General features: G+C 36.9%; 4 protein-coding genes across 4 annotated transcripts in view; 2 read left to right on the plus strand and 2 right to left on the minus strand.

Moving 5' to 3' along the window:
• Nucleotides 1–77: 77 nt before the first annotated feature.
• On the plus strand, nucleotides 78–6,424 carry LOC122055620 (peroxisomal membrane protein PEX14-like). The gene is made up of 10 exons (XM_042617142.1): nucleotides 78–330; nucleotides 958–1,181; nucleotides 1,322–1,370; nucleotides 1,903–2,093; nucleotides 2,233–2,416; nucleotides 2,494–2,652; nucleotides 3,737–3,768; nucleotides 3,933–3,975; nucleotides 4,072–4,139; nucleotides 5,712–6,424. Exons 1-10 carry the CDS (start codon nucleotides 252–254, stop codon nucleotides 6,213–6,215), a joined length of 1,533 nt encoding a protein of 510 aa, XP_042473076.1. The 5' UTR covers nucleotides 78–251; the 3' UTR covers nucleotides 6,216–6,424.
• Nucleotides 6,425–10,099: 3,675 nt separating this feature from the next.
• On the plus strand, nucleotides 10,100–10,597 carry LOC121967979 (bZIP transcription factor 11-like). The gene has a single exon (XM_042518508.1). The coding sequence runs from the start codon at nucleotides 10,100–10,102 to the stop codon at nucleotides 10,595–10,597; it is 498 nt and encodes a 165-aa protein (XP_042374442.1).
• Nucleotides 10,598–14,005: 3,408 nt separating this feature from the next.
• LOC121967980 (tryptophan aminotransferase-related protein 1-like) lies at nucleotides 14,006–16,839 on the minus strand (the record flags this gene model as incomplete). Its single annotated transcript, XM_042518509.1, has 5 exons — nucleotides 14,006–14,242; nucleotides 14,499–14,800; nucleotides 14,875–15,152; nucleotides 15,714–16,017; nucleotides 16,532–16,839. Coding segments are annotated over 5 exons (1,377 nt in total), but the record flags the coding sequence as incomplete, so codon positions are not given.
• Nucleotides 16,840–18,306: 1,467 nt separating this feature from the next.
• The window catches only part of LOC122055621 (UDP-glucose:glycoprotein glucosyltransferase-like), a 34,907-nt gene continuing 32,532 nt past the window's right edge, over nucleotides 18,307–20,681 (minus strand). The window contains exons 35-36 of the mRNA XM_042617143.1: nucleotides 18,852–19,004; nucleotides 18,307–18,778 (exon numbers count right to left, since the gene is read on the minus strand). Coding sequence (XP_042473077.1) covers nucleotides 18,617–18,778; nucleotides 18,852–19,004 — 315 coding nt within the window. The 3' untranslated portion in view covers nucleotides 18,307–18,616. The remainder of the gene's footprint in view (nucleotides 18,779–18,851; nucleotides 19,005–20,681) is intronic.

Raw genomic sequence — 20,681 nt, forward strand, 5'->3', positions numbered from 1 at the left:
AATAGAGCATTAGTGCATTTTTTTATTTAAAAAAGGAATCTTTAATATAAAGATAATGTCAGATATATATTGGAGGATCAGAAAAGGGCATACGAATATCCAGACTCCGTTTCCATTCGAATCCCTCGAATTATTGTGTGCGTGCTAAATCTGATCGATCTACCTTATCCCGTTTGACCGTCGAGGAGTCGTCCCTTCTCCGGTTGTACTTCCATACATCGCAGAGGAGGAGAGAGGAAAGGAGATCGCACATGGACCGGCCAGATCAAACCTCCGCGTCGCCCATGGCGCCGCAGTCCCAATCTCCCCTCGAGAATCCCCCTACTCCAGGTGATGCTTCGGCGTCTCTTCTCCCATCGATATACTATGATTCCCGATTGTCGGTCGGTCTCCGATCGTCTCAGATTTCTGTTCAGGTTACTCTGCTAGTTTGCGTTGTCGTAATTTTGTTTGACCGATTGGTTTGGTGGTCAACTCGCGACTGTATTTTATGATTAGGGTTTTGTTCTTGTCTTTGTGGATTGATTTCCCATAGTCTGTGGTTAAAAATGGGAACTTGGAACCTGGGAGTTGATCTATCGTCTCAGCATGTTTCCATGGAGTAGCGGATTTGAAGTTCGCCGGAGTTAGGAGAGGTAGTTCTGTATCACCAAGTTGATTGAAAGGGTATATTTAGTTCAGTTTCCTTCGATAGCGAGCTCTCTAAACTTCAACTCCGTACAACTTCTTGTATATGCACTGGTGAAAGAAGATATTTAGTTCAATTGGCTTTTGTAAGCACTGGTTATTACTGGGCTTCACATTCATTCTTTTTTATCGTTAGAAACGGCTAATATGTGTTTTGAACTTTCAATACTAATACCGATACTCTTACCTATGCTCCAACTCTTTCTACATGACTTTGGAAAACTTGATACACATGGAATTCATGGCTTTAATCTTATATTATTTCTGCAGGATCTGAAACAAAAATACCAATCAATGGGGGTACGAATGCCAAGATTGATGCTGCCAATGAAACTTCTGAAGCACCAGTATTGAGAGAAGACCAAGTTCAAAATGCTATTAACTTTCTGTCGCACCCAAAAGTAAGAAGTTCCCCAGTTGTTCATAGGCGTTCTTTTCTAGAAAAGAAAGGCTTAACCAAGGAGGAAATAGATGAAGCCTTCCGGCGTGTGCCTGTAAGTTTGATAACCTGTTTATGTTTAATGAATTGGGGACCCACAAATTTGTTGTCCTTTTATGTACGCCTCTTCTTTAATGACTTTGATAATACATTATGTTGTTCTTGATGTGAAATTGGATGTTTCATTTCTTACAGGATCCATCATCCAATGCCACAAATGGACAAGTTTACACTACAAACACTGGTAATTTTTTGCAGTGGTGGCTAGTGCTTCAGATGAAGGATTGTTCATAGCAATGAAAAATAACAAAGCTTCCCTAATACTTTTAGTATTGTCGTTAACTATATACACCAAAAGTTTCAGAATATATGCAATTTAAAATTGAAAGATGCAAATCATATTAAAGTGCTGGATGAGATGCACTAAAACATAATCATCAGTTATATTTGTATTTGTTAATTTTCTTATGGAAATTGAACTTTTACTAGCCAAGTGACTGCATTGTTACTTAAATTTGTATGCTTACAATACAACCTTTTTCATTGCAGATTTCAATAAATTAATTCCACCACTTATGTTTACAAATATAATTGTTGTTTTTACTTTTTAGCATACATTTCAATAATACCAAATAGTGCATGATCCAGAAGATTAGATTCTTTAATATGATTTTTCTTTCTGCTGTAAAGCTTATCAGTAATTTGTAATTAATCTTTACTAATTACCTTGTATGCCAAAGAGCTTTCAAGTATTAAATATACATTAATTATTACAGCTTCACAGCCAAAATCGCTTAACACCTTGCAACCCCAAGATCCAGTACAAACTCCTCAACCAGCAGGTCCTCCCATCACTGTGGCTTCAGCATCTCCAAGCCAACAGCCAAGAAGGTTTCACTTGTCTCATGCACTTGTTGCAGCTGGGGTGGTTGCTGCTTCAGGTTTTGGGAGTGCTGTTCTTGTCAAGGTACTCTTGTTGGCTCATATCTTTATGCCATTTGAATATAAAATAGAATATAGAATTTCTCTGTTTGGTTTCTTTGTTCATTATTTGTTAGAAATTTGCTTCTATACTTTTGATCTTCTTCTGCATAACTCTTTTGTAGAATGTGTTCATTCCTCGGTTGAAAGCATGGATCAAGAAAGTTGTGGCTGAAGAAAAAGAATCTGAGGAGGGTAGTTTGAGCACTAAACTAGCTGAAGAAGCAGCAGAAGCTGCAAAAGCAGCTGCTGCATCTGCTGCTGTTGTTGCTAAAGCAAGTCAAGAATTGCTAAGCTCCAAAAGTGAAGGTGTAGTAGTTTATTCTGTTTTTTAAATATTTTTCAGTTGTTTCTTGTAACCCATTTTGAGTCTTTTCTGCAATTAGAGAGAAAGTACTTTGAGGGTTTCATGGCAGCACTAGATGTTCAAGTTAAGGAAATGAAATCCATGGGTGATGCTATTCGTAGATTGGAAAGCACAAGGGATGACAGATTCTCTGAAGATAAGCCTATATATGAGAATATCATGCATACAACTGGGAATGGTGAGTTGAAAAAAAAAAAAAAATCATCCCTGCAGTCTTGGTTCTGACTGATTTCTCTCAAATGATTCATGTCCAGTAGTTGTAAGTTATTGAGGATCTTGAATTTCTTATATGGAATCTTTAATTGAATTATCGATTGTTAGTGATTCATCTCACGCATAATACGCAAGTTACTCATAGTATTGAGTTATTGAGGATAGTTGATTTGCACAGAACTAAACTGAACGATCATTCCTTGGTTTTGACAGTTTCATACATCATATCTAGCTCACCAAGGATCTATTTATTTGCTTAGCAAATAGTTTATGTCTGTAAAATATTTTAAGAAAAATTTCAATGAAAAGTATATTACATTGTGCTATATGGTTGTGATACTGAAAATGTTTCCAGTGCCTCCTTACCATACACTCACTGTGACCTTCAACTGCCAAAGGGGACTCACATGGAGGCGGAAACGCCTCATGTGGGAGAGAGAGTGGATGGGCTCACATGGGAAAATGAATTCCCCTCATTTCAAGTCGAAGTCATTTTCCCCAAAGAAGCCAACATTTTCAGTTGACCAATTGAATATTCTCCATTGACCAGAATTTACATTGTATCAAACACTGGAAATCAACGAAGATAATTTCTAAGAAAATATTTTATGTGAAATGATCCCTAATAATATGAATTTCCCATACCCTCAAGTATGTATGTCAATGGATATAGATATTAGATGTCCACACACGTATCTGTGTGGGTGGTTGCTAAGTATTGCCCGTACCATCAATTCTCTATATAAATGTATATACACATTGTTTGTCTAAATATATGGGTGGGTGCTAAGTATATATATATATATATATTTCTCCTTATCTTCAATTCTGTATATAACTGTACATACACAAGTCTGCACACGTATCTGCTTGCACTAGAATCTCAAGACCCCAATATGGAAAGCAATGATGTATCACTAATCTTGTCATTTACTATTCACATTTCATCTTGGCTAACAACTATAACAAGTAAATGATTGATTAAACTGTTTTATTTTGAAATGCATCGAATGCAATCTCAATGACTCTCATTTTGGGATGACCTTCAGGTACAGCTAACAACACATGGAGAACTTCTCAGGTCAAACACTCATATGCAAGTTATTATTATCTTTTTTGAGCAGAAAGTTATCTTTGCCACTCCACTTTTCTCATACGATTTCAAACTCTGTTCACATCAGAGTGTCTATGATCGTATTATCCACAAAAATCTCATCCATCCATTTTTTTTTAAAACCTTTTCAGCGTGTTAAAGTTAACAGCCCACCAATTATCAGCTATGGAGAAGGTTATTTATTATCTATAAATTTGCATAAATTTTTTATTGCAGTTTTTATTGAATATTTTTAAATGCCATTTTCTCTTATACTGTGATCACTGTCAGTGAGGTCTTCACCACCGCCTATGTTAAGGGAATCTTTAACTGCAGCCAACAGGAACTCATACACCGAGGTATGCAGCTTCACTATGATTGCATATTCATGTAGTACCAAACTTCATTGTTTAAGAGTGTCCTTAAGTTAGTTGCTTAAACTTTTGATTTATCTGGGTGCTTTATTAGGTCTTGATTGCAGGTGCTCTGCATAAAATGTTCTTGATTTATTAAAAATCAAATATATAGGTAATAGTTATATAAACCCACTGTCATGCCTCTTCACATTTGTTGTGAATTTTCACTCTTTAAGCATCATGTAGAGGATTCAAGTCTAGATGATGAGATAGTAGGAGACAGAGTTTATTGGCATAAAAGGATTCATATAGCCCCACCTAGTAGGATAAGACTTGGTTGTTGTTGTTGTTGTTATTGAAGCATCATGCAGAGAATTTAATGTTTTTGAAATTTGAAGGACTTTATTATGAACCTAATAATGTTCAATAGAACAACGTTTGTCACTTTAGAAAATTGTGCAAAATCAGTTTTGTTATTTTGATTATAGGTGCTGTGCAACCAAAAACTATCATTCTATTCCCAAACCTAGGTAATCTGAACTTGCATCTTTTAGAAATGCAAGGAAATCTGTCTTCACATTTGCTAAGCTTAAGTTGGCTTAGATTAATGAGAGACAAGTTGGTTCAAGCTTACATTGTAAATCTACAACGCGTTTTACAAAATGGTGTGACAAGGATAAAAGAGCATACTACTATGTTGCCAAATTGTGGGTGAGATTTAGTTTGGTTGCAGTAGGATAAATCCAGAATTTAGGCTTGTTGCAGGTTAAACCACATTCAAAATGTTAGACAGTGGGCTGCTAACCATATTTGATTTTCTAGATTACTTGAAATTGAACAAGTTATAACTTCTATTCAAGTGTAAATCAATTGCCACCTATTACTCGACAAGGAGATCCCATTGCATAAGCAAGCATTGTGTAAATTTGTAAAAGTTCAATTTCAATTAATTGAAGCGTTAAGTTGGTCGATATGAAGGGAATTCTAGTTTTCTATGATCATCGTGTGCCCTTTGGGCTAAACATATTTGATTTGTCATATTTTGTAAATCATGTGTGTTGCTTGGTCATAGATAAGTCAGTGCGGCATAGATAGATGTTCCTATACATCATGAAATGAGACAATATTTTAAGATGCTATGAAAGGGTTGAAAAGAATTCAGAGTTAGATGAGTTGGATTACTGGAATTGAGGATGCTAGAGGTAGAAGAATGACAAAGAAAACTCTAGTAAAAGAATAAAAATGGTTTAAGGGATTTGTATGTTATTAGTGCTATGGCCTTGCATCAAGTTCAGCGGAGTAAGATTCCAAACACCAATCCTGAATATTGTGAACTAACACAGCTTAATGGCATTCATCAACTAGGATTGGCTGTGAAAATGTGAGCATCTTTTTCTCTCATTTATCAATGTTTGCAATCTTCATTTAATGACAGTTTGCTTTTAGAAATCATATTGCTTCAAGATTATGTTGTGTTTCAAATATTTCACGTTTTGAGCTTTATCATCGAGTTGGACCTGTGTAATTTTCCTTGCTGCATTTTCGATCTTTACGCTAATTGAAGTATGTTAACAGCCATGGGAGGTTGCTCGTTCAGCTCAGCAGAGACCTAGCTATTCCCTGCAGCACGAAACGAGTGAAGAACGCTTGGGTTCGAGAATAGACGATGGTTATGGACCTCCACCTGACAGGAATGTGAATGGCTATGATACCTCAGAGCCGTGGTGGTCAAAGAAGAATGTGAGAATCACTGAAATGGAAACCGAAGAGCAGCAAAAGCAGCTGCATTATGGTGTTGAATCAAACGAAAGACCAAAGCCGCGGGGATGGGTTCCGCCTCAACCACCAGCCATTGTGATGCCAGGAGCTGCAGATGCCATTCGCCGCCCAAAACCACTTCCTCCAAAGCAGCCTACCGGAGATGCGCAGTCGGTTGCAAGTTCAGATGACGGGAAGGAAGGAGAGACGAGAGTTCCAGACTCTGTCACTGAGGCAGACTTAAATAATACCATTCCTGCTGGTTCCTCCAGTCAGAGTGGAATACAAGAAGAAAGCGCAACTGCTCTTGAAGTTATCTGAGAGATCAGTGAACTCCGGCCATTATAGCGCTTCGTATCCTCGTTCCATATCCATCAGCTACTACTGCTCTTGAGGATACACCTGACAATACATTAAAAATAAGAAACAAAGTTCTATGAAAGTTATAGATCTATCCCTTTAAGTCCCCAGTGTGACTGGAATTGTTTATTTAATGTGCTTAATAAACATAGAGTACAGTTTCATATTTACTGCTCGTGTTTGTCTTGATAATTGCTGGAATGATGTAGTGGCACTGTTTTTTTTTAGGCGAGTCACTATGTCCTCGTTTCTTCGTAATTAGACGACAAAGTATTTTTGAACAAAGTCAAGTTTGTGTTTTTTTTTTTCTGGAGAAGATTGATTTTTTTAGTTATTTTAAATTTTAGAGAATGCATTAAATTATTTAATAAAATTTAAGATTTTGAAAAAACAAAAAGGGACCTCAACCGCCGCTGAGCGTTGACCGTTTAGAGGAGATTCATCCGACAGCTGCTGCGCCCATGCATGCAAGAATTGCGGCGGCGCTCGAGGCTTCAGCAGGCTGGCGGGCTGCGATCGTGGAAGGAGGCGACAAGTAGGGCGGCGTTGAGTTTGGCGGTGAGCAGCGCCGTGGCCATGCATGAAAAAATTGCGCCGTGCTGATGGCGTCGTAGAGGCAGTGGTCGATCGCCGTGCAGAGTATCACGCCGCCGCAGCTCAAGTGCGTCACCTGATGCACAATTCAGATGTAAAACAGAATCTTTGCAGAAATGTTATCAATGGCATCGCCACTGACAAATTCAGAGCACGAAATCCGAGTCAACCCTGTGCCGACGTGAACCAGGAGCAGTGGGGCATCGATAAAGGTATGCTCTTTATCTGTTGGCTAATACAGGAGCTTCCTCCAGCACCGGTTGGGCCGGGTGGAGCCCCGTAGGAATTCGTCGGCGGTGAGGCCGGAGTGGGTTTTCATTTCCCAAGCGACTATAACCAAGTTGAAATTTTTATAATTGAAAATAATAAAATTAAACAAAGCTTTTTGGCTGTATAAAAAAAAATAAAAACTAAACCCAGTTATTCATGGGGTGATTGACTTGCCCCATAAAATTTCCCTATCATCAGACTTCTTGATTATATATATATATATATATATATAGTTCTCAGTGCTCCCGTTAGTCCGGTTTTTTTATTATATAAAAAAAATGATAAATGTAGTTAGTTTCATTGATTATCCCTGGGATAATCATCCCGACACCATGGAAGATTCCCAACCAAGGTAAATCAGGAAGTGTAAATGGTGATTAGTCCAGAAACTCAATATCCTTTGGTTGTACTTCCCATTTAGAGAAAAAATTCTTATAAATATACTATAGTTGGGGATCGAATCACGGGTGTCTAGGTGACAATTTGGATGTCCTACCGTGACATCATAGCCCCGGGAACGGCTTCTTGATTATATAAAAAAATGATTAACAAAGTTGGGTAACGTCGAGCTTGGGGTGATCGACGCGACCTGAAAAAAGTTTCCCACGGGCCACCAGGGTAAATCAAGAAGCGCTCGCAGCGGGCAGCCCAATAGCCCAACATCCTTTAATTGCGTGCCTCATTTGGAGGAAAAATTCCTACAAATTCACCATAACTGGGGCTCGAACCGTGGATACCTAGGTGACAACCTGAATACCCTACCGCTGCACCATAGCCTTGGCTTCTTGATTATATAGCACTATGATTAAAGGGTAAATTGTCCTAAATTCCCTACATACAAACTCAACTTTGTGCTAGTCACTACGTAAAAAAGTTTTATTCTCACTCTCTGCATGTAAATTTTTCTTTGCTTCAACTCCCTTCCAATTCTCTAATGCACACTGATTTACCTAATTATCCTTATTTTTTTAAGTAAAAAAAGTCTAAAATAAGATATAATTCCTCTAAATTTAGCACATTTAAATAAAATATAGTATATTTTCTATCAAATCGATTATTATTTTTTTCGCCTAATCAATCAATTGATATACTTAATTTTAGTTAAATGATTTTGAATTTAGGTAAAAATAATGGTATAATTTTTTCTAAATTCAACATCATTTAACTAGAATCAAATATATCAATCGATTGATCAAACGGAAAAAGAGTCGTATTCAATTTGATAGAAAATATACTAAATTTTAATTTAAATATGCTGTATTTAGAAAGAATTATATTTCATTTTGGACTTTTTTTAAAAAAAAAGAGTAATTAGGTAAATCGGTATGTATTAAAATGTTGGGAGAGAGTTGAAGTAATGAAAAATTTAGATGAAGGGAGTGGAAATAAATTTGTTCTTGACTTAGGGACTGAACACAAAATTGAATTTGCTATTAGGAAAAATGATTAGAATACATAGAGTTTTCTTTTTTTTTTAAAAAAAAAAAACTACTGTCAAGGCTTCGTTTGATTGATTGATTTTGGATATATATCATCTTCCTAAAATTTTTATCAGTGTGAATTTATAATTAATTATCTCTAAATAAATTATAATGTATTGAATTAAGAAACCAAAAGAAATGGTTAAATATACAATGAAGAATATAAATTTCTTTAGATCTATATGAATTTAGAAGAATTGATCAGAGCCACTAATGAAGTTTAATTACCTTCAAATGAAAACAAACAAAATTACAATAAATAAATAAATAAATAACAACCTCAACAAAATGGGATAAAAAAACTTAAACGGACGGATTGGTGAATAATACTAGGCCATGAATAAAATTATGCTTTTTTATTGGACTAAGTTTCTAGCTGAGGAAAAAACAAAAAATAACAATAAAACAACATTTTACATTTCTTAGAAAACTAAAAGATGGAAGACAAAACAAAAGGGCATTAGGGCCCAAGGATGCACTCCCATCATCATGCTCTTCACGTGCCTTCACCTACATCCTTATTCCCACAACAAAAACCTAAAACTTATTAAATAAGAAAAAAAATGTTGAATTAGAAATTTATAAATGAGAAACATCTATGGCACACACTGAACAAGATTATTTATGAAGTTCTCACAATATTATTCTACATATTTTCTTTAAATAAAAATATATGAAAGGAATTGGCAATACAAATGCAACAGAGATGGAAGCTTTCTTCTCTATCTCTGTTCACCAGCTGAAATTGGATTCTTGTGAAAGACCTCATTTCTTATTCACGTGTTCATCACCTTCCCCCCAACAACCTTCTCAGTAGATTCCAAATTAAACAGCTTCTCTCTCTCTCTCTCTACCTTTCTTGTTGCACTTTTCGTATCTCCTATCTCCGTATTATACCCTGTCCATCACATGCTCGCTCGGATGCTATGATTTAGCTCCCTCGTGATGACTTTGGGTCGGGTACGACAGAGGCGCTGGGACGAGCGTTTCACCTTTTTTACCACAATTGTTGCACTTTTCAGACTATTTTCTCAATCCTGTAACATCTCAAACATTGTTTATATAAATCGCAGCTAATTTTATTCCATCTTCTTCCCCTATTTTTTCTGTCTGAAACTGTGCTCTGGTCCTCCAATTCTCGCTCTTCTGAACTTTTGGCCTGGATTTCCGATCACCATCACCAGTATCAAAATCCAATTTTTCTGTGAAATGTAGCGTCAAAATCCGATCTTTCGACTTCTTCACTCTGGCATTCGCGATAGGATCGCCCCTCTTGATGTTTCTCGTCCATGTCATCTGTCTTCCTGAATGAGATCCTTCTCTCGGGGTTCATGAACTTGGTTCAATCCTTCTCCGTCGTCTTTCTCTATTGGTTTTACGTTTTCTCATGAACTCCATTTGACATCGAGTGCAACATTTCCATCTTTATTTTACATTTATGAGAAAGATTTGATCTTTGCATTGCACTTAGAAGAAAGTTTCGAGCTTTGAAGCAATTCCATGTTGACGGCGCCGCCGGAGGCAGCGTCGGAGGAAGAGATTGTGAGGCAGAGACGGCAGAAGAGAATGGAGTCGAACCGGGAGTCGGCGCGGCGGTCGCGGATGCGGAAGCAGATGCAGCTGGAGAAGCTGACGACGGAGGTGAGCTGGCTGCGGCGAGACAAGAGGCAGCTTGTGGCCGTCCTCTGCGTCGCCGTGCAGCACTGCGCGGCGATGGAGGCCGACAACGCCGTCCTCCGGGCGCAAGTCGCGGAGCTGGCAGAGGCGCTGGAGGCGTTGGAGCAGATCCTGCTCAACGTGTCGGGAACCGCTTGCACCGGCATCAGCGTCGTCGACTGCTCCATTCCTCTTCCCGGTTGCTTCGGGAACTACTACAACGGTGCGTTCGTCACGACGGCGAATCACCAGCTAGCAGCGACCGAGGAAGAGGCGGCGGCGGCGGCGCGCATGGTTATGCCCTCTCCTGACATGCTTAATTACTACTTGAAGCCACAATGAAGACGACTAATCGACATTTATAAGAAGCTTATTTGTGGTGCAATTTACTGCTTAATTAGTTTTGTTGGAAATGTGTTGTGGATTATGCATGATTAGTGTCAGCAAAGTGTAATCTCTGTTCTAAGTGCAATCTCGTAGTGTTTTTAATAAGAAAAAAAAATCAAACGAAAAGCAAAACTTAATTTTTTGTTGTTGTGATCTCTCAAATTCTTCTCGCAAAAAAGCAATCTGCAAGCAAAAGGCCATCTGTTTCCGAAACTTTTCAGATTAGTGAAAGGCACGAAGAACAGTTGTTCAAAAGTCGGACGGCTAGAGGAATTAGCTATGAGACAATTCAAAACCAATCACACATCAATTTTTTAGTTGACATCAAATATTCAACTCTTCGAACAAATTAATTTTAAAAGTAGCGACACCAATCACACCTCATTGCTAACATTACAGATTACCATTGCCACCTTTTCTCTTTTATTTCTTGAATTATTGAAAAGAGTCCAGATTAAGGCATCAAAGTACATCGACAACATGTTATAAACACCGTAGTCTCTCTTTTCTCGACGCAAAGCTCCTCTCATAGAAACTAAAACTTGGCTAAACATACTGGCCGAACATGATTGGTCCGTCCGAAAGGGCTTGCTGGACCGAATGGATGAGCCCAGCAGGCGACCGAATGGACTGAGCAAACAATTAAGCAAGTCGAACAAGCGGTTGAGAAGGTTCGTTGAGCAATCTAGTCAAGCTAGAAGGGCTGATTACGTGGTGTTGGTTGATCGAATCATAAGGGACAATCAAGTTGAGTTAGTCAAATTCATTGGCCCAGAAGTTTCTTTAATTTTTTTTTTTAGTATACAACATAAAATACCCTAGTTTTCCTATTTTTTAAGAAATATTTTGTATAAATAAATTATTTTTGATCAAACAAACAGTCTGTCTTAATGCATGTGCTAATGTATGTGGATTAGGAACAAAGTGTGCTTGATATGGAAACAAGGTCAGGCATTTGAATAGTTAACTAGAAAAGAGGTTTGAGGACATGCATGGATTCTGCTGAACTTGCAAACATGCATTTGCATGACCATCCATGCCTCTGCACTTGGCGACGAGACTACAAAGGTATTTTAATACTTTCACTCATCTATAGAATCTAGATCCCACTCATAATTAATTTAGGGTTAGAATCGAATCTATTATAATTGGATAGTAAAATTATACGATCTTACTAACAACCTTTAAAAATTTATGATGCGGCATTAATAATTAGGATTTTTTTTTAAAAAAAAAAATCTCATTTGCATATGACTAGATTAATAATTTTATATAATAATTTAACATATGCATGTAACTCATACTCAATACATGACATTATTACATATACAAATTTAAATTAACTAGTAATTTAATTACTATTCTTGTATCATCCAATATACTTATATTTTTATATCATAAAATAAAATAATATGAAATTTCTATCAACACAACAACAACAACAACAACAACAACAACAACAACAATAATAATAATAATAATAGCCGCATTCAATCTTAATAGTTTTTCCTTGGCTTATGAGATAATCGAATTTAAAGGCCCACAAAATAGTTAACATAGCGGAAGTTATTGATTCTTTTGATTTAAATATGATTATAAAAAATAATTTTATAAATACCCATTGATTTTGAAGAATATTATACAATAGACATCTAAAAACCCATTATTTTGGAAAAAAGAATAGGAATGACAATTTCACCCGAATCTAATGAATAATCTGACATCCGACCCGAATAAAGGAGGATATGGAGGGATTTTTTATACCCGATTATAGTAAATGGGTATTCAGGTATGAGTATGGAGGTGGATGTCGTAAAATCCTACCCATACCCTAGCTGATACCCAATTATATATATATTGAATTGGGAAAGAAAAAAACTTTAGCCTGCTTTCCGTCTCGGAAAAAAAAGACTTAGTTTGCCTCTTTATCCCGTCGTTAACATGTATCTCATTTTCTTTCCAAGAGAAATATTTGCGATAGAAGGAGCGGATGAGGAAGGCAAATAAGTACATTGAAATTTTTTTTAAAAAAAGGAGAATGATAAGGAGTAATAGGATGATGGGGGATATAGATACACGAACCTCCGTGGGGTATAGGAATGGTATGAGAGTTAAATGCCCAATGGGTATAGGGATGGATATAATAAATGGGATGAGTGAAGGATGAAATCCTACCCAAATCCTACCCGTTGCCATCCTTCAAGAACCAATAAAATATTGTTGATTAAAAACTAACTAAAAATAACTAAATAAATGTTTGAATAATCTCAAAACTCTAACCCTAACTCTCCAAAAGATGAAAAAAGATTAAAAATCTTTTGAGTATCTTTTTAAAAGTTGTTTTTAGGTCTGAAACTGAACAATTAAGGATAAACCTTGTAATAAATTATCGATCATTTTAAACGAGCTTCGATTTGATATATTATAAGTCTCATGATTTAACTTGAGTCAAAAGTTATAATCTCTCAAAGTTTCCACTGATCCTGTTATGATCCTACCGATTCTATTTCCATCTTATTAATCCTATCGATTCTACTCCGATTCTACTATCAAAATCGATTCTGTACGATCCAATATCGATTTATGCTTCCGGATTATAGGATCGTTCAATCTTACAATCTTAGATCATGATTTTACAAACATGCACTTGTTTGGCCAAATGGTAGCATAGATGTGAGTGCATGAAGAAGGCCAAAGGTGTTTGGGAACATGTTTTAAGATACAAACTTACAAGATAGATTAAAAGAGATGCCTGCTAGTGTTTGGCAAAACTACATATGAAAATGGGCACATAAGAATAATATAGAATTATGTACAAAAGTGTCAAGGGATGGTTGATACTAGCAAATTCTTCTGTTCTAAATCTAGTTGAAATCATAAAGAGAACATTTGTTACCCATTTTGGTCAAAGATAAAAGGAATTGGTCCATTATGATGTTGCCACCATGTTAGGAACTGTCAAATCTTGAAGTTCTGTTTGTGTTAAGATTTTACTCTTCTAATGAAAGCTGAAAAGGCTTGAGAAATTTAGGGTGGTCCTCAACCAGCCATAGCAGCCATTTGCTAATGCCCATACCTTCCAGCGTCCATATCCTCTTGTTGCTACCCTCTTTAATCATTACTGAAATGGACAACCAAATGGGATGATCATAGACCAGTGCAGAAGTGGATGATTGATCATTGTGAATGATTGACTTGAATGTTAGAATGACAGAATCTTTGATCAGGATCCCACAAATTGGAGCACTTGGATGACAGCAAGTTTAGGGAATCTTTGTTCTTAGGTCAACTGTGGGTCACCAGTAGTGTAAGATTACAATAAATTCAACTACTGAATATAAAGGATTTTTTTTTCCATCAATCAAAAAGCAAAGTTGGAAAAAGAGCAGAAATCTTATTTATATGAAATGATCCCTTAAGTGAGAGAAGAAAGCCGCTCTATGAAGAGTTCAAATGTTTCATCGCGTTCCAACATGCTAATCCTAACAAACTTACGGGCCGCACCAAAATGCTTGCCGTTCCGAGACAGGATTTTGTGACTCCTTAAGAAGTTCTCACAGTCTTCTACTCCTTCCTTTTCACATTTGAGCCAGGCAAAAGCTACAACAACGAATGAGACAAAAGATTAGGTGAATTTCAATAACATGAAATGAATGAGAAAGTATGATTAAGATATAAATAGATAACAAGTCAGGATATTAAGCAGGAATCCTACTTCAACTCTCTGAAAGTTGACCTCTTCATCTAACTCCTTCGTACTAGAACTCAAATACTCTTAAGTGGAGAAATATCCATCCATCCCTATGGCTCATGTGTAAAAATCTCTAGAAATAGTCATGTTTAGCACTAGGATTACCTGGATATGTTTCAGTCCTCTTCCCTGTGAAAGTACAATAGGATGACTGGAACTCAGGTAAACTAAAGATGCCTGAGACCTTCACAGCTTCTCGCAACCTCTTCCATCTCACGGACATAAGTAGATGACCAAAATCGAAGAGTTTGTACTTGTTCTTTGGATTTGGAAGTTCATAACCATCTGAGATGGCCTTGAGTATCTTAGCTGCCCGAAATTGTGAATCCTTTGAAACTCCAATGCTATTCAGCTCAACAAACTTGATCATTCTCTTAGCAACATCCTTGTCTTTCACTAAAGCCCACCTGACAATCATTGCTCAAACCTTTATTAATCAACTTATAGTGTAAGAGAGACAAGCTGAAGGAAAGAAGTTTACCCAAGTCGACTTCCAGCATGGCCTGTTGTTTTTGAGACAGTAAATAGCATGATATCATGGTCTTCTGCATGAGTTATGGGGGTGTACTGTGGCCAATAGTATGCCAAGTCATGAATTATCGTTCCATTCTCAGACTTCAGAACTGCTTCTCTAATGGAGCCATCAGGGTTGTTAGGGGAGCATACTAACTCTATGTAAATATTGCCTTTGAATGCTGATGCATCACCAGCCCACCGATAAAGCCCTGACCTAAGGTAGTCCGTGACGGCTGGATACGACTGCAATTATCATCGTCGCTTACAACATATCCGGAGCCAATCTATGCTCCTTAAAATTAGTAGAATAACTGAAACAACTGAAGATAACTCATAATGTATATGCATTGAGACAGCAGTAAATTGACAGAGGTCTTACTATGTAGATTCAGTGGCTATATGTCAATTTGATTACAATCCCAAAATAAAACTTAACTATGTGAAGCATAAAAGTCCAATATGCACTATAAAAGTTGGTCACCTTCAAGAGAGATAAAATCTGACAGATACATAATCGAAGAGATATGAGACAACATGGGGCACCAACTGAAAACAGAGTTGCAACAGATGCATGAATAGTCTACAACACTAAACATCACATGCAATCAACAATTAAAGATGTCTGCTTCTAAGGGACCACTATCTAATTAGTCAATACCAAGGAATTAATTGATGGAGACATTGACCCATTAAGAAAAGGAACTATCACAATCCTCATGATGGTTGAAATTATAATAAGCACAATGGAAACGAATCTAGAAAGCTTGAGAATTGGCTTGATGCATTGCATGTAATGGAACTTACTGAGTAGTATGGAGCTGCAGAAACAACACTAAGTGGATGTGGAGTATCAGGAGGAGATAAAGCATACAGGGCAGCTTGAAAGAGCTGCGTTGAACCTGTCCCAACGACTACGAAGTGGCCATCAGCTACAGCGTTGCCTACGAGGCGATGGAGGCGACGAATCTCATGATCAAACTCTGGTTCGAGGAACCAGCACAAGTTGGTAACGTCTGAGAAATAGCTGATGCCCTGCCACCCAGCGATGGTGATGTCCCCCCGGTGGCCCATCCTCTTCCAGAAGGATTCGTACATGGTTGGATCTCCGCTGAGGAATCATTCCTCAGTAAAACAGCAGAGTAAATATAGCAGAAGAAAAGTGAAGATTTTTACAGCTATTTGAACTTAAGATTATGTATAAGGAAATAAGGAGTTAGTTTATCTATCTAATCATAGCATCAGATGGGTCGGAAAAGCGACTGATTGAAATATTGCTGTCATCTCTGTACGATTCAATACGACCACCATCGTTCTAATTTCGCGGAAGTCAAGTCCCGCTGCGCTTCTTCTTTTTGAACTTCGAGTCATGCTCTTCCAGCGACTGTGATCAGAAGATGACGATGAATCTTGATTCATAATCTTTTATTGCTTTTATCGTTTTTTATTGTTTAGATTTGTAATCATTTAGATTCATGTACGGCAAAACAATTCGTGCTAGAGAGATTTTGATGGAACGGAAAGAAGCAAAGGGGGAAAGATCGGCAGCATTTCTTATCTTTCATCGGGCGATTGGATTCGAATAATTGATCGAGAAAAGTAGGAGCGGCGATGAGAACACTCACTGGTCAAGATTAATCACGGCATCCTTGGAGGTGGGGCGGGAGCCGGAGGTGGAAGACACGCTGATCTCCTCGTCCCGGCCCTCGGAATGCTTCGACCCGACGAGGGCCGCCGAAGCCGCCACGGAGGCTTCGGCGTCGAAATCCAGAGGAGGCGCGCCGCCCTCGTCCAGCGAGGGCGAGGCGAACAGAGCGATGGCTACCAGATTCAATGCGAGGGATCCGACAATGAGGAGCTCCCAAGCGAGGCCCGCGAAGCCGATCCAACTCCCTCGGCGCGACGGCTTGCTTCGCGTCGGCACCTTTTCGTGAAGAAGAAAACAATAGGAAAAGTCAAATTATCAGGAGGGTAAAATAGGAAATGCTTTTAAAAAAGTGTGCTCTTTGGTAAATACCAAAGTAGTGTACGTCTTTTGATAAATTTAGATTTTTAAGTGCGCCTTTTGATAAATTGCCGAAAAAATTTCTACAATATACCACAATTATAATTTGACTCTTAAATATTTAATAACTGTTATACCATTAGTTTGGTTATTTAAAATTTTATAATTTTAAATTTATTTAATTAGTTATTAAATTTAATATAGTCAAGCTCTTACTAAAACACCAAACTTCTAGACATTTGATTCGTTTACCGTCGTACCGAAATTGCGGCGCAACACAAAAAGCAACAGAAATGAGGAGACACATTAATCAGTTTTATTTCACCTTTCTCGTAGGCTCCACGCATCACTAATTGGCAACATGTTTACTTGAATCCCGCTTCATTATTATTATAATTATTATTATTATTATTATTATTATTATTATTATTATTTTAAAAAATCTAATCAGGTTTCACCATCGCCATTGTTCTTAGCCAAACACTCCACTATGAATTTGTTCCCTCGTACCTAATCTTGTATGAATTTAATATTTAGATTGTAAGGTAAGCTTCATTAAGGTAAAATATTGTTCGATAATAAGAATCATCTTCTTTTAAATATCACTTGGCCTCTCTTGTAATGGAGAGGCTTCTGAGCCAAGTGATTCGGGGATGAGTAGCAATTAATGGGGCCGAAAGGTTGAAGATAATTAACTAGTTTAAGGGGTCAAAGAATTAATGGATTCCCGTTCAGAATGTTATTCTGCAGGCACTTAATCAAAGTGACCAGTGATAGTTTTAATTAGTGAATGGAGCATCTAACATTGACAGTTCTGGAAATTTGGAGTCACCAGAGGATCTGATCTCCAAACATGGAATAAAGTTGGCTGGTGGAGCGTACGCAATTAGAATCAATTTAGGACATTTTGGGAAGTTGGTTATGGTTCACCTTCGACGATAGAGCTCTTAACGACATATAGGCATAACCGAGCATGAAAAGGAAAGTAATGTAAAACAAAAATAAGTGAAAATTTACATCTTCAAAACGATAACTTGTTGCATAAACCATACCTTTGGTGAACCTTCTCTCTTCATTCTGTGTATCAATAGCTCCCTTGCCTTTGATCAAGATCCTGATCTATTATTTGCTGTTCTTTTGTATTAGCGAAATGGATGGGATAGGCTCATTGACATCAGTCTAGTGATACCAGTAGTAATTTTGATCCATGGATAATCACTGCTATGATCGTTTAGTGTTCATTTTAGTACTATAAATTGTTTCATATACAGCACAATTTACTTTTTAAATGGTGAGTTTCGATAATGAACTTCCTCCAGAAGTTTGTGAATGTGAGGCCAATTTATACGAATGAATCCCAATTGTTGAAAATCACACATGATATCTATCAACCAATTGTTGAAAATGCAAAATATATATATATATATATAATCTCATTTGAATACCAACCTTTTACAATATCCTCGACTTTGAGGTTGAAGGCAATGTCAAAATTTTTATGATGGCTTAATGGACAGTTTCTGATGTGATTAATTAGCTACAGAATAATTAAATACGAGATATATCAGAGTGGTAAATCAATGGCAGGAGACGAGTACTAGTTCTTGCAGTTTCCAACTCTAGTTGATCTCAATACTATTGCTTCATTCATGGGCATGTTCCCCTGCTGGTTATCCTATCAAATCACAGAGCATTACCAACCCAATTACAACTCATCTTTTTGATGATTGCTCTGTGAAGTATCAGGCAATGACGACGGCGGGGTAACGGTTTCACTTGACTCAACTTCTTCACCTAAAATTCTTGCAGTCACAAGTCTCGCCTCCGCATCCAAATCAACCCACTCGGGAACAATCCTCTTAGCTCCCTGTAGGTGATGAAGATTTATAAATGAAAAATGAGTTGGACCTGAAAAGTTTAAAGTTCGGAACATTTCTAACCTGTAGCTTTGGCTCTTTGGTCATTGGATTATTACAGAGGTCGATGGTCTTTGCTCTTGCCTTAGTTGAATTTCCGCACCAAGATTCACACCAAAGCCATTCTTGGGGAAGAGAAAATATAGGCACAGTGTGCTGGGCATAGTTTGGAAGATCCTGAATTGCCAGTAAGTGATGCTTAGTTGGCAGTTAAATTATTATGACATCAAACATACAAACAAGAAAAATATAAAACTCGTGGCACATGTCGTATTCAGATTTTCCAGATCTAAAATTATGAAATATAAATTTCTAACTAGAATATGCATAATTGAATAAGAGGATACTAAAGTAAAATGCACGGCTATGATTTACGAACCAATCACTTGAGAAAGTGACACAAGGCTAATATCTATTGTAGAGCAATTACCCAAATCAAGTCACTAATGTTGAGAATTGCATAAATCAAGCCATTCTGAAATGCCCAAATCAAGTTCCTCCCATTTCTTAAACTTAAAATGGCATCCACTGTTTCGCTAAAAAACTTGAAGAAGTTCACAATAGCATATGTAAAAAAGGCAAACGGTCATAATTTTAAAGGTATGTTTTTTTCAACTTTAAAAAGGCAAGTTAACTATTTCCATTCCATCAAGCAATTTGGTCAAATAGCTTGATGGACTGAACTTGGAGTATTCCATCCAAATAAGTTGTTTTATCTTACAACTTGACAAATAGAGTGACACTCTCAAGTTGTTTGAAGAAACAATTAATGAACTGAAATAATACAACACAATAACAAAAAGAGAAAATTTTCCATTTAATTTTATAGGTAATTTATTTTAATTTTAGAACATAAAAATTAGCTAATTTTCTTTTATCAAGATGTTTGGTAGAACAGATTCATCGAATGAAATTGTAAATATTCAGCTTCAATTTATTTCTTTTAAAAAGGAAAATAGCAAATAATTAAATAAATATTTATGTTAATTTTTAAAAATGAATTATTGCAGTAGTCAAGTTGTTCAGTAAAACAATTCCATATACAGTGATGAGAATTTCGGTCCAACAAAAATGGAAGGGTCTGACATGGTAATACCGGGAAAAAGGCCTGATTTGGAAATTTAACAAGGGTTTGGATAATTTCTTTATATTGCAAGTGTGGTGGGAAACAAAGTCCAATTGGTGTTATGGAGAAAGAAGGAAAATGCTAAATTTACGAAAAAATGAAATTTAAATATAGCACCAGGCAAGTATAGGTCATTCTAGTAAAGATGCACAAGCAAAAACAGAATCATGAAACAAGTTTAAATTACTGATGGAATGATAGATAGAGGAAGATATATGAAGAAATCATCAGGAAAATGAAGTGGGGTTTGAAAGGTTCACTTTGCCAAGTTTATTTGTTAGTATCATCCCCAGTAGACCCAATGGTGGAATCAGATAAGTTCAAATAGTCAGAATAAATGATCTAACTTGTTGATTATCATGAAAATTTGGTTTTACAATAAAAGTCTTAAATTTTACCAACCAATTGGTTGTCATATTTCCAAACAACTTAGGATGATTGAGTTAAATTTACCATGATTTTACACATCTACCATGTTCTTTGTTCTATCTACTTTAATGTAATGACAGTCGGTCTCTAGCACTGTTCTCGGAAGATGAGTAGGGAAACTGGAGGTGACTAAATCTAATGTTGTAGTGGCACGAAAAACATAAATAGGAACTGTAAAATTTAGCCTCCTCAATGCATTACTGAAAAGACTAAGATGCTTTAGAAAAGAATTGGAGAATGGACAAAGTGACAGGTCAAAACAAATTTGATGCCAATATGACAACTTTCTATTTTACATA

This window comes from Zingiber officinale, chromosome 3B (genome assembly GCF_018446385.1).
Source record: "Zingiber officinale cultivar Zhangliang chromosome 3B, Zo_v1.1, whole genome shotgun sequence".
In the NCBI taxonomy this organism is placed as follows: Eukaryota; Viridiplantae; Streptophyta; class Magnoliopsida; order Zingiberales; family Zingiberaceae; genus Zingiber; species Zingiber officinale.